Genomic DNA, 21,628 nt, shown 5'->3' with positions numbered 1-21,628 from the left:
TCCCAATCAAAATCCCAATGGCATTTCTTGTAGAAATAGATAAAGCAATCATGAAATTCATATGGAAAAATAAAAGACCCAGAATAGCAAAAGCAATTATAAGCAGGAAGCATGAATCAGGTGGTATAGCGATACCAGGTTTCAAACTATATTACAGAGCAATAGTAACAAAGACAGCATGGTACTGGTACCAAAACAGGCGGGTGGACCAATGGTACAGAATAGAGGACACAGAGACTAATCCACAAAGCTACAACTATCTTATATTTGATAAAGGAGCTAAAAGCATGCAATGGAGGAAGGATAGCATCTTCAACAAATGGTGCTAGGAAAACTGGAAATCCATATGCAACAAAATGAAACTGAATCCCCTCCTCTCGCCATGCACAAAAGTTAACTCAAAGTGGATCAAGGAGCTAGATATCAAATCAGAGACTCTGCGTCTGATAGAAGAAAAAGTTGGCTCCAATCTACATATTGTGGGGTTGGGCTCCAAATTCCTTAAGAGGACACCCATAGCACAAGAGTTAATAACAAGAATCAACAAATGAAAAGTTTTTTCTCAGCAAGAGAAACAATAAGAGAGGTAAATAGGGAGCCTACATCGTGGGAACAAATTTTTACTCCTCACACTTCAGATAGTGCCCTAATATCCAGAGTTTACAAAGAACTCAAAAAATTAAACAATAAGAAAACAAATAACCCAATCAACAAATGGGCCAAGGACCCTAACAGACACTTCTCAGAGGAGGACATACAATCAATCAACAAGTACATGAAAAAATGCTCACCATCTCTAGCAGTCAGAGAAATGCAAATCAAAACCACCCTAAGATACCATCTCACTCCAGTAAGATTGGCAGCCATTATGAAGTCAAACAAAAACAAGTGCTGGTGAGGATGTGGGGAAAAGGGTACTCTTGCACATTGCTGGTGGGGCTGCAAACTGGTGCAGCCAATTTGGAAAGCAGTATGGAGATTCCTAGGAAAGCTGGGAATGGAACCACCATTTGACCCAGCTATTGCCCTTCTCGGACTATTCCCTGAAGACCTTAAAAGAGCGTACTACAGGGATACTGCCACATCGATGTTCATAGCAGCACAATTCACAATAGCTAGACTGTGGAACCAACCCAGATGCCCTTCAATAGATGAATGGATAAAAAAATGTGGCATTTATACACCATGGAATATTACGCAGCACTAAAAAATGACAAAATCATGGAATTTGCAGGGAAATGGATGGCACTAGAGCAGATTATGCTTAGTGAAGCTAGCCAATCCCTAAAAAACAAATACCAAATGTCTTCTTTGATATAATGAGAACAACTAAGAATAAAGCAGGGAGGAAGAGCAGGAAGAAAAGATCAACATTAAACAGATACATTAGGTGGGAGGGAAAGGGAGAGAAAAGCGAAATTGCATGGTAATGGAGGGAGACCCTCATTGTTATACAAAATTTCACACAAGAGGTTGTGAGGGGAATGGGAAAATAAACAAGGAGAGAAATGCATTACAGTAGATTGGGTAGAGAGAGAAGATGGGAGGGGAGGGGAGGAGGGATAGTAGAGGATAGGAAAGGTAGCAGAATACAACAGTTACTAATAGGGCATTATGTAAAACTGTGGATGTGTAACTGATGTGATTCTGCAATCTGTATATGGGGTAAAATTGGGAGTTCATAACCAACTTGAATCTAATGTATGAAACATGATATGTCAAGAGCTTTGTAATGTTGTGAACAACCAATAAAAAAACAAAGAGTTATTTATATAAATGGTAACCTAGGCTTCCTGATTTAACATGGAACTATGTGGAGAACCAAGGAAAAAATTCACATAGCTCTTGGGACCACTAGTAAACAGAACTCCCCAACCCTATCTAAGGAAAACTTTACAAATACCTTAAATAAATACGGAAATGTGCCAGGCAGCAATTAAACATTTACATCCACAAGTGATCCTGTCTTAGTTTTCTCAAGTAAGGTTTAAGAATTAGGTGCACTTGCAGGACATGGCTGTGCACACCTGTAATCCCAGTGACTTGGGAGCCTGAAGCAGGAGGATCTCATATTTGAGATCAACCTCAGCAATTTAATGAGGCTCTAAGCAACTGAGTGAGACCCTATCTCAAGATAATAATATGATTGGGGATGTAGCTCAGTGATAAAGCTCAGCTGGGTTCAATCCCTAGTACCAAAAAGGGAAAAAGAAAAAAAGAAAGAAAAACTAAAATCAATTAGATGCACTTAATGTAATGTGTCTGTGCCAGAAATTTGATCCTGTCTTTGCACTTTTCTCTAGGTCAGGGAGTCTTAATGCTTGAAACAAACAAACAAACAAAATCTAATTAACTATGTTTCAGTGGCCTGACCTTCTTGGTAAATTTTTTTCCATCCTTCAGTTGAGACAAGAGAAGATTAATCTTGAAAATACACTGGAACAAGAATAAGAAGCCCAGTAAATCATCTTTGGAAAAGGATAAATAAACTTGAAGCCAAAAAACAGTTTGTTTATAGTCTTGCTTTTCAGTGTGTGTGTGACTGAGGGATAACAACGGGACCTTTGACTTTCTTTCTTTCTTTTTTTTTTTTTAAGAGAGAGAGAGAGAGAGAGAGAGAGAATTTTAATATTTTATTTTTTTAGTTCTCGGTGGACACAACATCTTTGTGTGTATGTGGTGCTGAGGATTGAACCCGGGCCGCACGCATGCCAGGTGAGTGCACTACTGCTTGAGCCACATCCCCAGCCCCACCTTTGACTTTCTTGGGTAACACACATAAAATAAAATAAATGTTGAACCTTCTGAACTCTTCTTGTATGGACCACCTCCTTGCACTTTGTCCATTTATTTTCCCAGTATAATTTCTTTTCATTTGGTGTCACAAGGCAACAACAGAATTCAGGGTGCTATTGTTTACCGTCAAATATTTTCAAGGTGGTTGTAATTTCAACTTTTCACCCTTACTGAATTGCTTTCTGCAGCCATTTTGCTTTTTAAAATTTTTATTAGTTCTTTTTAGTTGTATATGACAGGAGAATCCATTTTGATATAATTATGCAAGCACAGACTATATTTTATTTTAGTTAGAGTCCCTTTCTTATGGATGTACATGGTGGTAGGATTCACTGTTTTGCTTTTGTATATGTTTATGGGAAAACTCTGTCAGATTCATTTCACTGTCTTTCCTTCACTTATCCCCCTTCCCTTCCCTCCACATTCATAAATTGTTTTGAGCCGTCTCTAGATTTATAAGTGCACACGTACCACACAGCTTTAAGAAAAATGAAATTACATACAAGAAATGTTCAAGCTAAAATTGAGTAAGCTATGTTTTATGTTATTGTAATAATACTAATAAATTCAATTATGAAAAGTTTATTTTATGCAATGAGTGTAGGACTTCTTATAATATTTAACATTCTACTTTTCTAAAAAAAAAAAAAAGATAGGCCTACTGGTAATTCACAATTTGCACTTGGGCACACTCAAAGGAAAAAAGTTTAAAATAAAACAGAACCAGAAACAATAGCAACTCAGAAAGGCATTTGAGATCTGTTACCATTCAGTCTTTGCAGAATGCACTTTGACTGTTTTATATATTAATATGAAGTTATTGAATTGAATAATATTAAAGGATTATTTTAGGTCAAAAGCTATTGAATGTCAGCATTTTATATACTTCAACCTAATGATAATTGGGGGAGAAAGTAGTACCACTAGTTAATAACTAAATAATTTTGGTTTGGTTTTTAACTTTTTACCTTTGTTTTGTCCAGAAACAGAGTCCCTCAGTTCAGCTTGTCATGCATGCCCTTGACATTTGTCAATGAATTTTAGGAGCTGAGTTTCTTACCGAGTGAGGTGGTGCACTCCTGTAATTCCAAGTGACTTGGGACACTGAGGCATGAGTATGGCAAGTTTCTGGCCAACTTCAGCAACTTATTGAGACTCTGCCTCAGAATAAAAAGAACTTGGATGTAGCTTAGTGGTAAAGAACTCCTGGGTTCAATTTCCAGCTCCACCCCATCTCCACACCAAATAAAGAAAAGTTGAGTTTCTTTATGTGACTTTATCCTCATCCTCCAAAGAGATTCATAGTAGTTCATAAGTTTGACCAAAAGCATTGAGTGGAATTCCTTTACTATCTCCATACCTTGAAACCAAAATGCTAAATTGCAGACAATTCAGAGTGTCTACTGTATTCCAGGCATAATAATCACTACCAAATGTTAAACAGAGATTTTAAGTAATGGTGAATTACCAGTAATCATTCAAAAGAAAATTAGGAGGTGAGATCTTTTAGCTCTGCCCTTTGACCTTTAATACCAGGTAAGGATGAACAGATTAAAAATGGGCAGGGGAGTTAAGTGACACTGTGAATTCTGGCAATTACAGGAGTTTACAGTTAGAACAAAATTTCCAGCTAGCATGTTGTCTTTTTGAAAGCAAATGGTTTTTCATTGTTGGAATTTTTCTTTTCAATGAAGAATGCTGCAGGAGAAATTGGACCAGCCTCTCTCTGCTCCACCATCACCTAGAGATATTTCCATGGAGATTGATTCTCCAGAAACATGATATGCCACATCAGGTTTTTAAAGAATGAAATCGAAAGGCTAAGAAAGCAACTGAGAGCTGCTCAGTTACAGTGTATATAGCCTCTTGTTTCACTGATTTTCCATCAATTGAATTAATGCATTACCAAATGCATCGTATTATTACTTAATTCACTGATCGTTTTGTATTAATTTTGAATCCACATTGAAGTTATTGTTGAAAGATATTTATATAAATTTACTGGCCATCCTGGAATACTTTTTAAAGTATTATAGGAGAGCAGTTTAGAATTCTTCCAGAAGATAATACAAATAATATCAGAAGTGCAGAATCACATGCAATATTTTTAATATTTGTTCCCATGTTTATCTCTAGGATTGTGCTAACCAAAACCATGCAGGAGACCTCAATACACATACGGAGGCACTTATATAGGCAGAGAATAGAGGGCTTATCCTCCTATTAAATTTAGTCTTATCTGACATTTGTTCATGGTATTTGAAGAATAAATGCTTTTGATATTTATATTTAATATTTTGCAAAAGGCCAAGATGTTGAGTTGGAAATCAAAGGAACTAGATTTCTGAATACTTAGATACACAGATGTATATGAAATTCTTTCTTACAAATGAATTTACTTTTTTTTTCACCTTTCTCTCTTTACTTTTTATGTCTTGCAGGTTTTATTTTTCCCCAGCTAATACTTGCAGAGCTACCTTAGGCCCTTTTGTAAATGATGATTGTATGATATACCATAATTTAAGTATCTCCATCCCAAAGGACATTTTTTGTTATCATTCATTTTTTTATTTTTATTTTTTAGATATACAATATAATAGAGTATTTTGACGTATATATACATGACGCATAACTTATAATTAGAATCCCATTTTTGTGGTACACAATGTGGAGTTTCATTGGTCATGAAAGTAATGTCTGATTTATTCTGTGGTTATTGCTATTTTCATCTCCCTTCCTTCCCTCCATTCTCCTTTGACTAATCAAATAAACTTTTATTTCTCCCTTCAGCCCTCTTATTATTTGTCAGCATCCACATACCAGAGAGAACATTTGGTCTTTGTTTTCTTTTTTTTTTTTTTTTGAATTGGCTTATTTCATTTAGCAGGTCCTGCTCCATCCATTTATTGACAAATGCCATAATTTCATTCTTCTTTATGGCTGAGTAAAATTCCATTGTGTATATATACCATAATTCCTCTATACATTCATCTGTTGAAGGACATCTAGTTTGGTTTCATAGCTTAGTTATTGTGAATTAAGCTGCTGTGAACATTGATATGGCTGCATCAATATAGTATACTGATTTTAAGCCCTTTGGGTATTTACCAAGGAGTGGGATAACTGGATCATATGGTGGTTTCATTCCATGTTTTCTGAGGAATGTTCATACTGTTTCCCAGTTTGGTTACAACAATTTGCAGTCCCACCAGCAATGTATGAGTTAACATTTCCCCCCACATCCTTGCCAAAGTATTGTTACTTGTATTCTTGATAACTGCTATTCTGAATGGAGTGAGACAGAATCTCACTATAGTTATGATTTACATTTCTCTAATTGTTAGTGATGTTGAACATTTTTTTTCATATATTTGTTGACCATTTGTACTTCTCTGAAGTGTCTATTTAGTTCTTTTTCTCATTGATTGATAGGGTTATTTATTTTTTTGGTGTTAAGTTTTCTGAGTTCTTTGTATATTCTGGAGATTAATGCTTTATCTGAGGTGCAGGTGGCTAAGATTTTCTCCCATTCTGTAGGCTCTCTTCTTTTTGATGAAGTTTTTTTTTTTTAATATGTATTTTTTAGTTCTCAGCGGACACAACATCTTTGTTTGTATGTGGTGCTGAGGATCAAACCCTGGGCCGCACGCATGCCAGGCGAGCACGCTACCGCTTGAGCCATATCCCCAGCCCTCCGTGAAGTTTTATTGATTTTTGATTTTACTTTTAGAGTCTTGTAGAGGAGGTTGGTTCTTCAGCCCATTATTATGGAGAGTTGGCCTACATTTTCTTCAACTAGGCACAGGGTCTCTGGCTGGTCTGATGCCTAGTTTCTTGATCCATTTTGAGTTGAATTTTGTACAGAGTAAGAAATTGGTGTTAAATTCCATTCTACTACCTGTATATTTCCAGTTTTCCCAGCACCATTTGTTGAAAAGGCTATCTAATATCCAATATATACTTTTGTCTAGTATGAAATATTAATATTTATGTGGATTTGTCTCAGTTTCTTCTACTCTGTTCCATTGGTATTTGTGGCTGTTTTGGTGTCAATAGCTTGCTGTTTTTGTACTATTGATCTATACTATAACTTAAGGTTTGGTATTATGATGCCTCCTGCTTCACTTATCTTGCTAAGGATTGCTTTGGCTATTTTGGGTCTCTTGTTTTTCCAAATAAATTTCATGACTGCCTATTCTATTTCTATGAAGAATGTCATTGGAATTTTAGTAGGAATTGCATTAAATATGTATTGCACTTTTTTTTAAGAGAGAGTGAGAGAGGGGAGAGAGAGAGAGAGAATTTTTAATATTTATTTTTAGTTCTCGGCGGACACAACATCTTTGTTGGTATGTGGTGCTGAGGATCGAACCCGGGCTGCACGCATGCCAGGCAAGCAAGCTACCGCTTGAGCCACATCCCCAGCCCCTGTATTGCACTTTTGTTAGTATGTCCATTTTGACAACATTAAATCCTGCCTATCTAAGAACATGGGAGATCTTTCTGTCTTCTAAGGTCTTCTTCAATTATTTTCTTTGTATTCTGTAGCTTTCATTAGAGGACTTTTGCTTCTTTTGTAAGATCGATTCACAAGTATTTTATTTTTTCTGAGACTATTGTGAATGGGATATATTTCCTAATTTCTCTTTCAGCTGATTCATCATTGATGTATAGGAACACAATTAATTTATGAGTGTTAATTTTATACTCTGCTTCTTTGCTAAAATTTTTTATGAGTTCTAGAAGTGTTCTAATGAAGTTTTTTGGATTCTCTGATTATAGAATCATGTCATCAGCAAATAATGGTAGTTTGAATTCTTCTTTTCCTATTCATATCCCTTTAATTTCTTTTGTCTGTCTAATTGCTCTGGCTGGAGTTTCAAGGTCTATCTGGTGAATAGAAGTGGTGAAAGAGGGCATCCCTGTCTTGTTCCAGTTTTTAGAGGGAATGCTTTCAATTTTTCTCCATTTAGAATGATGTTGACCTTGGGTATAACATAGATAGCTTTTACAATATTGAGGTATGTGAAATTAAAACAAAAGAAACAATTCAAAAAATGACAAAACAAAAAGCTGGTTCTTTGAAAAAAAATAAATAAAATTGACAAAACTTTAGCCACCCTAAGAAGGAGAAAGAAAACTCAAATCACTAACATCTGTGATGAAAAAGAAAATATCTCAGACACTATCCCTATTTTTTCTAGTGTTTTGTACATGAAAGGTTGCTGTATTTTGTCAAATGCTTTCTCTGCATCAATTCATATAATCATATGATTCTTATCTCTATGTCTATTTATGTGATGTATTACATTTATTGATTTCCATATGTTGAACCAACGTTGTATCCCTGGAATGAACCCCACTTGATCATGGTGCACTATTTTTTAAATATGTTTTGTATGCAATTTGCCAAAATTTCATTAAGAGATTTTGCATCAATGTTCATCAAGGATATTGGTCTGAAATTTTCTTTCCTTGATGTGTCTCTGCCTGGTTTTGATCAGGATGATACTAGCTTCATAGAATGAGTCTGGAAGGGTTCCTTCCTTTTGTATTTCATGGAATAATTTGAGGACTATTGGTATTAATTCTTCTTTGTAAGTCTTGTGGAACTCAGCTGTAAATCTGCCTGGTCCTGGGCTTTTCTTGGTTGGTAGGCTTTTGATGGTGTCTTCTATTTCCTTGCTTGTAATTGATCTGTTTAAATTGTGCATGTCGGGCTGGGGATGTGGCTCAAGCGGTAGCGCGCTCGCCTGGCATGCGTGCGGCCCGGGTTCGATCCTCAGCACCACATACCAACAAAGATGTTTTGTCCGCCGAGAACTAGAAAATAAATATTAAAAATTCTCTCTCTCTCTCTCTCTCTCTCTCCTCTCTCCTCTCTCTCTCTTTAAAAAAAAATAAATTGTGCATGTCCTCTTGACTCAGTTTGGGTTGATCATATGCCTCTAGAAATTTGTTGGTGCCTTATATTTCAATAGTGTCTGTCATGATATTTTCTTTTTCATCATAGATGTTAGTGATTTGAGTTTTCTTTCTCCTTCTTTTCTTAGGGTGGCTAAAGGTTTGTCAATTTTATTTATTTATTTATTTATTTTTAAGGAACCAGCTTTTTGTTTTGTCATTTTTTGAATTGTTTCTTTTGTTTTCACTGATTTCTGCCCTGATTTTAATTATTTTCTGTCTTCTACTACTTTTGGTATTGGTTTGTTCCTCTTTTTCTAGAGCTTTGAGCTATAATGTCAGATCGTTTATTTGTTTATTTTTTTCTTGTTTTAAAGAATAAACTCCATGCAATAAACTTTCCTCTTGGCACTGCCTTCATAGTGTCCCATAGTCTCTTTGATTCTTGAAATTAAGAAGGGTTTATGTGATAGACGTAGATGCTCCATCATGTGGGGCATAAATAATTATAATTGTTCTGTCTTTTTTTTTTTAAAGAGAGAGTGAGAGAGGAGAGAGAGAGTGAGAGAGAGAGAGAGAGAGAGAGAGAGAGAGAGAGAGAGAATTTTTAATATTTATTTTTTTAGTTCTCGGTGGACACAACATCTTTGTTGGTATGTGGTGCTGAGGATGGAACCCGGGCCACACGCATGCGAGGCGAGCGCGCTACCGCTTGAGCCACATCCCCAGCCCCAATTGTTCTGTCTTGTTCACGTATAATTCCTTTAAGAAGTATGAAATAAACTTATTTGTACCTTCTGATTAACTTTGGCTTAAATTCCACTTTTTTGATATGAGAATAGAAAACCCTGTCTGTTTATGAGATCCATATGAATGATATTTTTTCCCTCCCTTTTTCCTTCTATCTGTGGATATGTTTGCTTATGATGTGAGTCACTTTGAGATGGTTGTATCTTGTTTTTAAATATAATCTGCCATCTTTAAATGGATGAGTTTAGGTCATTTACATTCAATGTTAATATTGAGATAAATTTTTTTTCCCATCATTTTGAGTTATTTCTGGGTTTTAATTTAAATTAGTTTCTCCCTTGATTGACTTTTCTTCTAGTGTAGTTCCTCCCTTTGCTGGTTTTCACTTTTATTTTTCATGTCTTCTTTATGAAATATTTTATTGAGTATGTTTTATAGTGCAGGCTTTCTAATTGTGATTCTTTCATCTTTTGTTTATTGTGGAAGGTTTTTATTTCATTGTCAATTCTGAAGCTTAATTAGCTGGGTATAGTTTCTTGATAGGCATCCATTTTCTTTCAGATTTTGGTCTATATTATTTTAAGACCTCCTAGCTTTTTTGGTCAGGGTTGAGAAATTAGCTGAGATATGGATTGTTTTCCCTCTAAATATGATCTGTCATTTTTCTCTGGCAGCCTTTCAGATTTTATCCTTAATCTGTATGTTAGGCATTTTCATAATAATGTGACTTGGTGAAGGTCTATTGTAATTTTGTATATTTGGGGACTTGTACACCTCCTATTTTTGATTTTCCACTTCATTCTTAAGGTTTGGGAAATTTCCTGTTATTATTTCTTTGAAAAGATCATGCATTCCTTTGTTTTGTGTCTTCAAGCTTTCATTTATTCCGAGAAACCTTAAATTTGATCTTTTCATGTTATCCCATATTTCTTGAAACTTCTGATCATGGTCTCTTAAATCTTTTCTCAATGGTCACCTTTATTTTCAAGATTATATATTTTGTATTCATTGCCTGAGATGTTGTCTTCCAAGTGATCTATTCTCCTGGTGATGTTTTCCAATGAGTTTTTAATTTGGTTTATTGATTCTTTCATTTTGAGGATTTCTAATTGATTCTTTTTCAGGATCTCTATCCTCTTATTGAAATGATATTTTGCTTCTTGTTTTTTCTCTCTGATTTCATTTCTTATGTTATCTTTTACCTTACAAATCAGCTTAAATATGAAGTCTCTGAATTCCATTTCTGACATTTCCTCCACTGTTGTGTCAATGGATTCTGTTGTTGAGGTATTTTGTATTTTTTTGGATGGTTTGTTCCCTTGCTTTTCACATTGTCTGTGTGTCTTCCCAACTAGCTTTCTGATCTGAACCTGTAGAGTTTCTACCCTATCAGTTTATAGGCTCCCTCTATGTTACAAGTACCTCACAGATGGAGGGAGAGCCTAATAATAGCAACAATCCATGCAAACAATACATAGCAATAGAGATTGGTATAATTTGCAGAAATAGTAGGATCAGCAATTTTCATCAGTAAAAACAGTAAATAATCATGAATTATGTCTGATATAAGATCAAACACCAGGGGTTTTCTATGTCTTATGCTGTATTAATTATTGGTGTGGTTTGGTGGTAGGGGAAGCTGCTATATACATCAACTAGTATTAAGAGGTATTGTAGAGTTGAGTATGAGAAAAGTAGAAGTCAGAGGAGGGTAGAAAAGCATTAGCAATTTAAAAGAGTGAAAAAAGTGAATGCAGTGGTAACTTAGGATATGTTAATGAGGAAGGGGAAGAAAAAATAGAAGAACATAAAGGAGGAGAGAGAGAAAATGGAATTTGGCTGTCAGCAATGGAAAAAAGAGAGAGGGAGTCAAGGCAGATAGACCCAAAGACTATATAAAACAAATTCAAAATATGCTAATCAAAAATCCTAATCCTCAAAAAACAGAGCATGGGAAAATAACACTTTTAAAAAAATAAATAAATAAAAACCTTATAAATGAGGAGAGAGAAACATGTATATGTATAGGTGCCCTTGAATTGATCAGTACACATTCAAATAAAACAAAAACCAAAAAAAAAAAAAAAAAAAAAAAAAAGCAAAAGCAAAGCCAAACAACAACAGATTTAAAAAAAGTTAAAAATCTTGATGAAAACATATTAAGGTATTGTTTCCACTATGGTGAACAAAATTGTCAGTGAGCATATGTGTTCACTGTCTGTGCCCAACTGATTTTGTCTCTTCTTGAAGGATGAACTGAGTGTGGGAGTATGTGCATGGGCTGTCGAATTATTCCATTTTATTGTGTTGCCCACTGAGTTGAAGGTTGTGTTTTAAGACTTCCCAACTTCCCTTCTTGGGAGATTGCTGTGGGTGGGGCAGGCTGTAGGCTGGGTGGCAAAGCTGCTGGCTAGGCTAGGTGGGCCTGGCAGCAAAGTGGCATGTTAGGCAAGCTGGGCTGCAGCTGGGCACCAAAGTGGCTGGCTGTTCCAGGTGGTGTAGTGGCTTGTTAAACAGGCCTAGCCAACCTAGGCCAGGTGGGCCAAGCACTAAAGTGGCAAGACTAGTGGGCCGGGTAGGAAAGCCGATAGCTAGGCCAATCATGCTTGGTCTGAATTGGTGGGCCAACAGGCTGGGCTGCAGATGGGTGGCATAATGGCTGGTTATGTCTGGTGGGCTTAGCTGGCCTGGCCATGTGGAACAGGTCTGGGCAACGGGCCTTGCAGTCGGGTGGTGAAGCTGTGGGCAGGGCCAGGTAGGCCTGGCAGTGAATTTAGCTGCCTGGCATTCTGGGCTATGGACTGGTAGCAGAACTGTGGGCCTAGTAGCTGGATTGGTGGGCCAGGTCGGGGGATGGGGGATCGGGAGACTGGGGGCTGGGTGGACCAGGTGGTGAAGCAGATGTGTGGGTCAGGAAGATATACTGTGAAGTGGTGGGCCAGGCAGGCTGGGCTGTGGCTAAGTGGCAAAGTGGCTGGTTATGTCAGGTGGGCCTAGCAGGCCTGGGCCACCTGGATCAGGGCCAGACAATGGGCCTTGTGGGCTGGTGGTGAATTTGTGGGCTGGGCTAGGCTGGGCAGACCTGGCAGCAGAGTGGTGAGCAGGCTGGGCAATGGGCCAGTGGTGGAACTGTGGACCTAGTGGACAAAGCATTAGACTGGGGGCTGGAGGGGCTTGGGTGGGTGTCAGACTGGTGGTGCCAGACCTGGTGGGTGCCTAGGACTCAGCGGGTGCTGGACCAGGTGGGCACCAAGGACAGGTGGCTTCTAGGGTCCCGGCTGGTGCTGAACACGGTGGGTGGCACACCAGGAGTGTACTGGGACCTGTCAGCTGCGCAAATTGGGAGCAAGTGCCCTCACACTTGTTATAGCTGGCCTTGTTAGCCCACAGGAGCCGCAGGACTCACAGGGTTGGGGAGAGCAGATTCTCTTTATTTTCTCCAGCTTGTGTTCCCCTGGGCAAAATTCTCTGTCTCTGATTTCCATGGGTTTGTTAGGCTCAGTTAAGTTTTGCTAGGCTCAGACATACATATGTGGAACTAGCCGCGAACTCACAGATCTGGGTCTCAGGTTGCAGTTGGCACTGCTGTGCTGCAGTCACAAGATGGCTCCTGCATCCGCTCTCCATGGACGATTGATAAAACTCAGGGCATTTTTTATTTTTTTAAGATCTGCTTAATGAGTCAAACAGTCTCTGGTTCTGCTAGGGTAGACTGCCCCTCTAGTCTCAGGATTTTTCATTCTAAGCCTCAGGGAGGAGCAATATTCTTGCTGCTTGAGTTCTGAGTAGCTGAGCTAGGAGAAATGCTGCCTCACTTCAATCTGCCATCTTGCCCCTGCAAAAAAACCCCTATATATGTTTTTTAAGGCAACAACTGCAGTGAACATTTCTGTATATATGTTTGAAATCTCTGCAAGAACACCTTCAGCATAGATCCTAGGTGCTTTTCTTGGATCAAACAGAATGTGCATTGGAGATTTTAGTGGTTCTTTGTTTCTTCTGGAGACTCACTGTAAGTTCTAGTCCAGTGATGCATCTGGGATGGTGCATCAAGATCATCTCCAGACTCTACCAAGTATGGTATGTAAGATTCCTATTTCTGCTAGAACAAATCACCCCAATCAAAATAACACAAATTTATTACCTTATAGCTCTGGAGGCCAGGAGTCGACATGGATCACACTGAGCTAATATCAGAGTGTCAGCAGGCTGTGTTCCTGTGGGGAGGCTCCAGATGAGACTGAGAGGAGCTTTGGTCTTGCCATTTCCAGCCTCTAGAGGCTGCTGCCTTTCTGGGCTCCAGGCCCTTCCCTGCGTGGCGTCTCTCCCAACTCTGCTTCCTTGTCTCTTTTCCTTTTCACTCTGATTCCCCTGCTTCCCTTTATTCTTACTTTTTCATTTTTTAAAAATTTTCTTATTTTGTGGTACTGTACATCAAACTCAGGGGAGCTTTACCACTAAACTACTTCCCCAGTTCTCTCTATTTTTTAAATTATGTTGAGATTGAATATTTCTAAGTTGCTCAGGCTGGCCTCAAACATACAACCCTCCTGCCTAGATCTCCTGAGCAAGTGGAATTACAGGTGCACCCCACCACACCTGGCCCCTGCCTCCCTTTATCAGGACTCTTATGGTCATGTTGGGCCTACCCTAATGATCTGGGATAATCTCTCCATCTCAAAATCCTTAATTTAATCACATCTGCAATGTCCCTTTTGTCATGAAAAGTAATGGCTTTAATAGGTGTTGGGGATTAGCATGTGGACACAGACCATCATTCTGACACCACAGAGGTTCTAGACTTAAACCAGGGTAGAACGTTCGGGACATTCGATTTTTGTGTTAAATACAAGTAATTCTGATGTGTATCCCAGGTTGCTATATACTAAGTATACTCCATGAAAACACATGAGGTTAATAAAAAATTTCTCAGCTATTATTTGTTTGTTTTTGCGTTTTTCTGCGTTGGGTAGACAAATACCTTTGAGCACCTTTCTGAGCTCTTTGCAGTGCTGTCAGTTTGCCATTTTCTTCCTCTTTTATATACTTGCTTTGTTGCACTCCAAGGAAACTTCTTGGGGAAAAAAATTGGGGAGGATTTTTCACCATTACTTTTTTATCCCTGCTACACGATTTGGTCTCTGAAAAGACTGTAGATACCAGTGCAGGTATCCATAAGTGCTATTCTGATTGTATAAGGACAAAAACAGCTGAACCAAATAAGCAGCAAGTGGCTCTTAGCTGCTTGCAGTTGGTTCTGTTGGTCTTGGGAGGATGAATGGTAGCTTTTCCTCACTGTCTGCCTCATCCCCTTAGATTTAATGACTTTCGTCTCCTATGAATGCAAATATGGCAATGGCCTCCACCTGGAAGTCCCACTGCATGTGAATGTGATTCTGTTTCTCAATAGTTCTTTGCTCTTATTGAGCATTAGAATCTGCTGGGAACCTTAATCTGGCAGCAGCTGGGCCTCTCATGCTCAGGGATTCCAATTTAATTGGCTCAGATGGGGTCTGGGAATTTGTATTACTTATCCATCAAATTGTAACGGAATGCAAAATGTATAGGTCAGGTTAGGATCCTTTGGGGGCCTCCTCTTTTACATTTGACTGAGAATCACCCTCAATTGATGGTATTTTTGACTAAATTTGGGAGGTAGCTAAAGATTGGGAGAAAACAAACTGTGGCACTAAGGACTATGGAAAGAAGGAATGCACATGACACATGTAAGAAAGCCCAGTACAGGGCACCCAAGGAATGACATGGTGCCACCCTCTGTGCCTGGGTCCTTGACATCCTAAGGAGTTGGACCTGGGGTCTTGTCTGTGCCTCTGGCATCTGAATGAATTGTGGAATTGTCAGATCCTCTTCCATTCCTTTCTGAAAGACCCTGTCTCCAAATAAAAATGAATGAATAAATAATTTTTTTAAAAAAGGCCTGGGGATTTAGCACCCACCCTCAGTTAGGTAACGTTCTTATGGGTTTATGTTTCAGTATTTCCCTGCAAATGCCTCAGATGCTAAAGAATTGACTCTTTGTTTTGAAAGACATGCTTCCTCTTAAATAAGTGTTCTAGGAGCCTCATGAACCTTTAATTCAGGGGAGGCTTTTCTACTTATGGAAGAGAAAGGTAACTTGCTCTGATAGTCACCCTTGCAGTTCCAGAAACAGTCAGTATGCCCAGAGGCCTAACTAGTACTTAACTGTAGAGCTAAGTGAAAAATTCTGCACACTTTCATATTTGGGAAGAAATAATTTAAATCATTCTTATTAAAAGTGCACTTTGTAAATATTTTCCCAGCATGCCTTCAATTAAAGGGATTTTTGAGACTGGATTAGACAGCAGGGTTTCTGGCTATATTGAAAAACAACTGAGGGATTTAGTGTTTAGGGTACACAATAGTGTTTAATATTTGATATTTTTATTTGAATTTCTAAAATGAGGATATTCGAGAGCTTTTATATATTGTGTAATGATGTGTTCTTGGAAATCATAAAACAATTATTATAAAAAGTTATTTGCTCAAATGCTAGACCTTTGTAGAGTTGCTTAAAACTGAAACAAATTTGATGGGCATTGGGAATCCAAGTAGAGTCAGATGTGGGAGAGAAATTGTCCATGCAGCATTTAAGCTCCTCCCTTGTTCTTAAATTTGGGCTGGTCAATAATACAGAGTAGTAACTTATAGGAAGCTGTCAGACATGTGCATAGTCACTAAATTTGCAGCTGTTTTTCAAAGGAGAGAAATAGATGGGGATTTTACTTTTTCCTAAGTTCATTGACTAAAACAGGGGAAAAGAAGGAAGCAAGCAGATGGTAGATACTGAGTTTTATATTAAGTTTTTTCTGGTTACTTGGTAACAGCAGAATTGGTCTGAAGTTAACCAGAACTAGGGGGAGGGGTGTTTGCTTTTTATTGGACAGAGCCACAGGATCCTATGAAGAATAACCTCAGAAGGACAGGGGAACTTAGCAGAAGGAGATTCTGGGCTCTCATAAAGATGTAAGTTTCCCATTTCACATCCTGAGAAAGAGAATCTAAATGGCTCAGCCTGGGATATTGTATAGTGTACAGTGATAATGCACAGCTGGGAGGCTGGTTATATGGGGCATCTCCCGAGAACCAGGTGTTGAGCATTGGCAAGACACCAGCCCAAGGGGTGCTAGCAGTATACAGATTTTCACTAACATTTGGTTGGCTGTGCACGAGTCAGGGTAACAGCATTGCACACCACAAATAAGGCCTATTTGAACTATTATTCTAAAACTTTCTTTTTTTTTTTTTTTCTCAGTTTTTTGTTTTTTTTTGTTTTTTTTTTTATTGATTATTTATCGCATTACATAGTTCATGATATATCATCTTTCATACATTAGACTCAAATTGTGCTTTGAACTCCCATTTTCACCCCAAATACAAACTTTCTTATTAACTGTCAATTTCTGTTTTTATCAAAAGAATGTTCTGTGGTTGTGGCTCAGTGGTAGAGTGCTCACCTAGCACACATAAGGCACTGGGTTCAATCCTCAGTACCTCATAAAAATAAATAAATAAAATATAGATATCGTGTCCATATATAACTAAAATTTTTTTTTTAAAAAAAAGAATGTTAACTGTTATTGTAGCATGGTGCTTTTTTACGCACTTCCTCTACCAGGGACAATACTTGGGCTAAGTGTGACAGGCCCCAGAGGCGACCTGCAGTGTCTGGAGCAGAGAAGCAACCAAGCTGATACCTGGAGGGCATCCTGTGGCAGAATCCATTATCCCCAACTGGGCTCCCTTCTCTTCAGTTCCAGCAACTTAGAGAAGCCACCTCCAGACTCAGCTACAATTCCATTTCCTCTTCTACTTAAAGCTCCTTTGAATGCAAAGGAATGGGAATGAAGATGCCCACCTCCCAGCACTGCCTTTTGTATGTTTCTCTAATTGTAAATCAATGGTAAACTTTGATATTTAGAATAAACTTTAAATACAGATTTCATTTGTGTGCATGAGAGCATGAAGTACTGTCTGGCAGTAATTCCCCTATCTGCTGCCTAGGAACTAGAGTCTCCTTTTTAAGATTTGGCTACTGATTGTGTGAAATGTGGTTTAATTGAGAATTCTGGCTTTGCAGATTCAGAGAAAATGGCCCAGTATCTGGAGGAGGAACGTCGCATGAGGGAAGAGAACTTGCGGCTGCAGAGGAAGCTGCAGAGGGAAATGGAGAGAAGAGCAGCCCTCTGTCGACAGCTCTCCGAGAGCGAGTCCAGCTTAATAATGGATGATAAAAGGTGCGCACATGTCCTATGAGTCTTAGAAGAAAACAAAACAGGCCCTAAGAGACCTCTCTTTGCATCCTGTTAGATATGATAACAGTAGATGGCTTAAACACATTTCAAATTAACAGTGATGATGAATGCCACCTTAAACAGAAAATGAAGAAAATTTTTTTTTTCATTTTAAGATTATTTGGTGGGGAAGAAATGGAAGCAGAGTTTGCCTTTGTTGTTGACTTAGTCTAATTCTGTGTTAAGGCTGTTTAAAGCATGGGCATATCTTAACTCCCTTGGAAGGATAAGCAAGCTGTAGGGCAGCCCAAGGAAACAAATGTCTGTTGTAGGTTGAAGGAACCAGCAGGAGACAGGTGCAGTGGGCTGATATCCCAAGGACTTTGCCATAGCACAGTGGATAACTTCTGAGTCTTTTTGCAGCTACCTTTTAAAAATAAAACTAATACATTCCCTTCACCTGCTTGAGACAATATGGTGAACCTCCTCATTGTGCCACTATGGATGGGCTCAACTAGGGGAACTGGTTCAGCTATTATCCCTTATCTTGATGTCTCTTTTCTACCTCCTCCTCTGAACTTCAGAGGAAAGTGTTCTTAAGATAAATGACAAGTGTAAATTACAAAACAACAACAACAACTACAACAACAACCCTGTTTAATTAGCAGAGAAACCCTGCAGGTAGGGGATTAGCTTTTCTCTTAATCAGATTATTTCTGCAAGGAAATTCCCTGTTCTGGATTAGGGGCCTTAGACTACATCTCAGTGTGAGAGGTGAGACACAGCTTCCTCAGGGGCCCCTCCAACTCTATTGGGGCAGCCAGTATATGACAGCAGGGTCTGAGGGATAGCAGTGTTGATGCCAAACATGTCTGAAACCAAGCCATATGAGCACATCAGCACTTCATGTTATGAAATAGATCCAGGGGCTGCCAAGGGTTTTGATCTGTTTGCTGTGGACAGTTTCAAGAAAAATATAAGATTTTCTATAAGAAAGTATATAAATGAGAAAATAGGCATTTACAAGAAGAGGACAGTAGATTATCCTATTTAAAATATTTGTATGTGTCCTCATTTGAAAGAATAAACATTGTTCTTTCTGAAAAGCTTGCATTACAAAACTGTCATCCATAATTCTAAATTTCACTGATCTATTTCTGGCATTTTCCCATTTTTCCCCCCTAAAAATCCACTGAGAATCTTTTGACTGATAATGTCAGCTAGAAAACTAGATGGCTTATTACCTACTTTATTAACCACCTTGAGTCTCAGAGCAGACCGTGAGTTACCTTTCAAAGCATCCTGCAGCCATCCAATTTTGGATAACACATACTGTAGGGACAGTTTCTTCTGACTGTGGTGACAATGCTGATTCCAGATGAATATATTTTCCAGAACTAGTATTCACTCCAGAAGATCTGCTTTACCTTTCATAGGTCAGATTATCCCATCCAATAAGTACAGCTGCGCAATAAGTGCTTCTAGAAATGATCGTCTCACATTTGGGAGAAAAAAAAATCATGACACTTCAGACCATAATAGGTGGTTTTGGCTGCCTACCTGGATATAGAATACAAAGAGAGGTCCCTCCCAGTGTCACTATGGTGAGCCTCTCTAAAGAGAATAGTAATGGCTATGTAGTTGATGTACTTGTGAAATTAAGGAGCCTGATTTTATTCAAGTCCCATAAACGTGTTTGGAAGTGGCCACGTCAGTTCTTCCTGTGAACTGAGTATCAGGGCTGAGATCTTCCTTGAGATAAGGGTGTATAAGCACAGGGCTGAAAGGCTCCCAAAGGATAGTTTATTAGGAAGTCTCTCAAGCAGAAATTTCTCCTCCTCAGCACTCTATGCTTGGTTCACAAAGTGAAAGCTGATGTTCCTCACAATCACATTTCAGCATTCTGTGGTCTGATGTGACTTTCAAATCCAGGAAAAAGTCAGACTCAGCAAAGTGTGACTGAGCATGACCAGCCAAAGGTGCTTGATACTCATGTTAGCCTGTGACCATTTGGTAAGCATGGCTTGCCTTGTAAAGAGGTGACATTCAGTTCATGGATGTATGTCTCTTTAAACTTTCATTTGATATAATAAATCTCAGGGGAATCCTTGATTTTAGTATCAAATATTAATTCAAATATTCCCATTAAAACGTGGGTGTCTTTGTAATTCTTGGGACATTGGAGGTAAATTTCCTCATAGCCATGGTGGGCTGGAGAAAAGTCTGTCCTCTCTGTTGTATCACAAATACTCTGTGACCAGATCACAATCCTGAGCAAAAGCATCCTGAATTCCCTACCCTTTGCCAAATAGTGGGGTAGTGTGACTTGGGAGTTCATATTATAAATGTCTCCTAGCTACATTATCACTCTGAACATTCCAGATTTTGACTTTGGGATGTGACTGACCTCCAAACACTTTCTCAGAGGAGCTCTCTTAAGAACTATTTTAAATGCAGTTAGTTCTGATCATTTCCCCTTCTTTCCTCTTAGGTATTTTAATGAGATGTCTGCACAAAGAGTAAGACCTCGTACTGTGTCCAGCCCAATCCCTTACACACCGCCAAGTTCAAGTAAGTCTATATCACGTGGTGAGTATATGTCTTCAGCTACCTCATTGATTGATTTCCAGAATGTTTAATAGGCAACCCTGAATATGTTCCCTTCTAGCATATAAAAGTCTTATGAACAAAGTCGCTGGATTTTCAAAAATAACAAAACAAGTCTCTGTCAAGAGTAAATCTTTACTTGAAATTTCTAAGCACAAAAGTTGTAGTGCTAGCTGGTATTTTTCTTCAAAATTTTTAACCTTCCTTAAAGAAATTTGAATACAAAATGCCTCTTAAAAGAAGACTGTTAAGAAGACTGTCTTTGGCTAAGATGTTAAATCTCAGTGGATGGACAGAATTCCTAGGTAGATTTCCAAGATGCCTTGTAACAAATCTTCTGTGGGTTCCTTTATCATGTTCCAATTTTTATCTTCAGAATAATAACCATTGTAGTTTTATAGTATCATTTTTATTATTATAATATCATTTTTATTTATTATATTATAGTATCATTTTTCCCATATTAAACTTGGGGAAGCAGCCATTAGGAGGTTCCCCACCTACGGGTCACAGATCCAGTAAGAGAGAAGGCAGGGCACAGCTGTTTCCACAGCCTGTGTTCTGCTTAGCAGGAGCTGCCTCCTAATGTTTCCCATGACTCATGAGTGGGACTGGGCCCCAGTAGGCTGGCCATACGAGAAGCAGTGGACTTGGGTCTGGCAGGTTGCTTCTGGCTTTACTCTTGGAAGCCTCTCCTTCAAGGCAGGCTTGTTTCATCTGAACCTGAAAGCACCCTCCCCGGGGCATCTGGCTCAGCACCAGCACTGTGTGGGGCTTTTGGGCCAGGAGGACAAGTAATTGAGTCCAGCAAGAGAGGAAGAGAAAGGAGAGGAGGGGACAGGAGGCAGGTGGAGGAGGGGGAGGAAAGACAGGTGGCAGCTAAGGAATTGCAGCTTGTGACTGAAATGATGAGACCGTTGTTCTTGTGGTTGTTGATAAACATGTTTTAAAAGAACTAGAGGAAAAGTGTATGGAGTCTGGGAGGGGGATGGAGGAGGAGTTTCACAGTGGAATCCAGTGAGGTGACTGCTTTCAAGTGGAGCAGTGTAAAGGTTCTGTACAAACACCTTTCATGTAGGGCAACAGCGTTTCATGTGTTCTGTTACGATAATTAAAGTGAAGGACCCCTCCTCTTAAGGATGATGGGATAGAAAATGTGCTGTAATTCCATTGGCCATCAATAAGAACATGAGAAAGGAATGGCTTGGTTTTGTGATTTTGGGGATCCAGCCCAGCACTGTCTGCTGTGACTTTTTTTTTTTAAGTGGAGAAAATCAAAAGATGAAATATGTGACACA

General features: G+C 38.7%; 2 protein-coding genes across 5 annotated transcripts in view; both read left to right on the top strand.

The window, feature by feature from the left end:
- The window catches only part of LOC308634548 (myoregulin), a 240,215-nt gene that overhangs the window by 175,080 nt on the left and 43,507 nt on the right, over positions 1-21,628 (top strand). The window lies entirely within an intron of this gene.
- The window catches only part of LOC308634547 (coiled-coil domain-containing protein 6-like), a 164,723-nt gene that overhangs the window by 135,504 nt on the left and 7,591 nt on the right, over positions 1-21,628 (top strand). For all 4 annotated transcript variants that reach the window (XM_081268421.1, XM_081268420.1, XM_081268418.1 and 1 more), the window contains 2 exons: positions 17,570-17,726; positions 20,215-20,312. In XM_081268421.1, coding sequence (XP_081124547.1) covers positions 17,581-17,726; positions 20,215-20,312 — 244 coding nt within the window. In that variant the 5' untranslated portion in view covers positions 17,570-17,580. The remainder of the gene's footprint in view (positions 1-17,569; positions 17,727-20,214; positions 20,313-21,628) is intronic.

Source organism: Spermophilus citellus, assembly GCF_964194105.1.
Source record: "Spermophilus citellus genome assembly, chromosome: 15".
In the NCBI taxonomy this organism is placed as follows: domain Eukaryota; kingdom Metazoa; phylum Chordata; class Mammalia; order Rodentia; family Sciuridae; genus Spermophilus; species Spermophilus citellus.
Note: the sequence above shows the minus strand (reverse complement) of the source record. Positions and strands in the feature narration are given on the sequence as shown.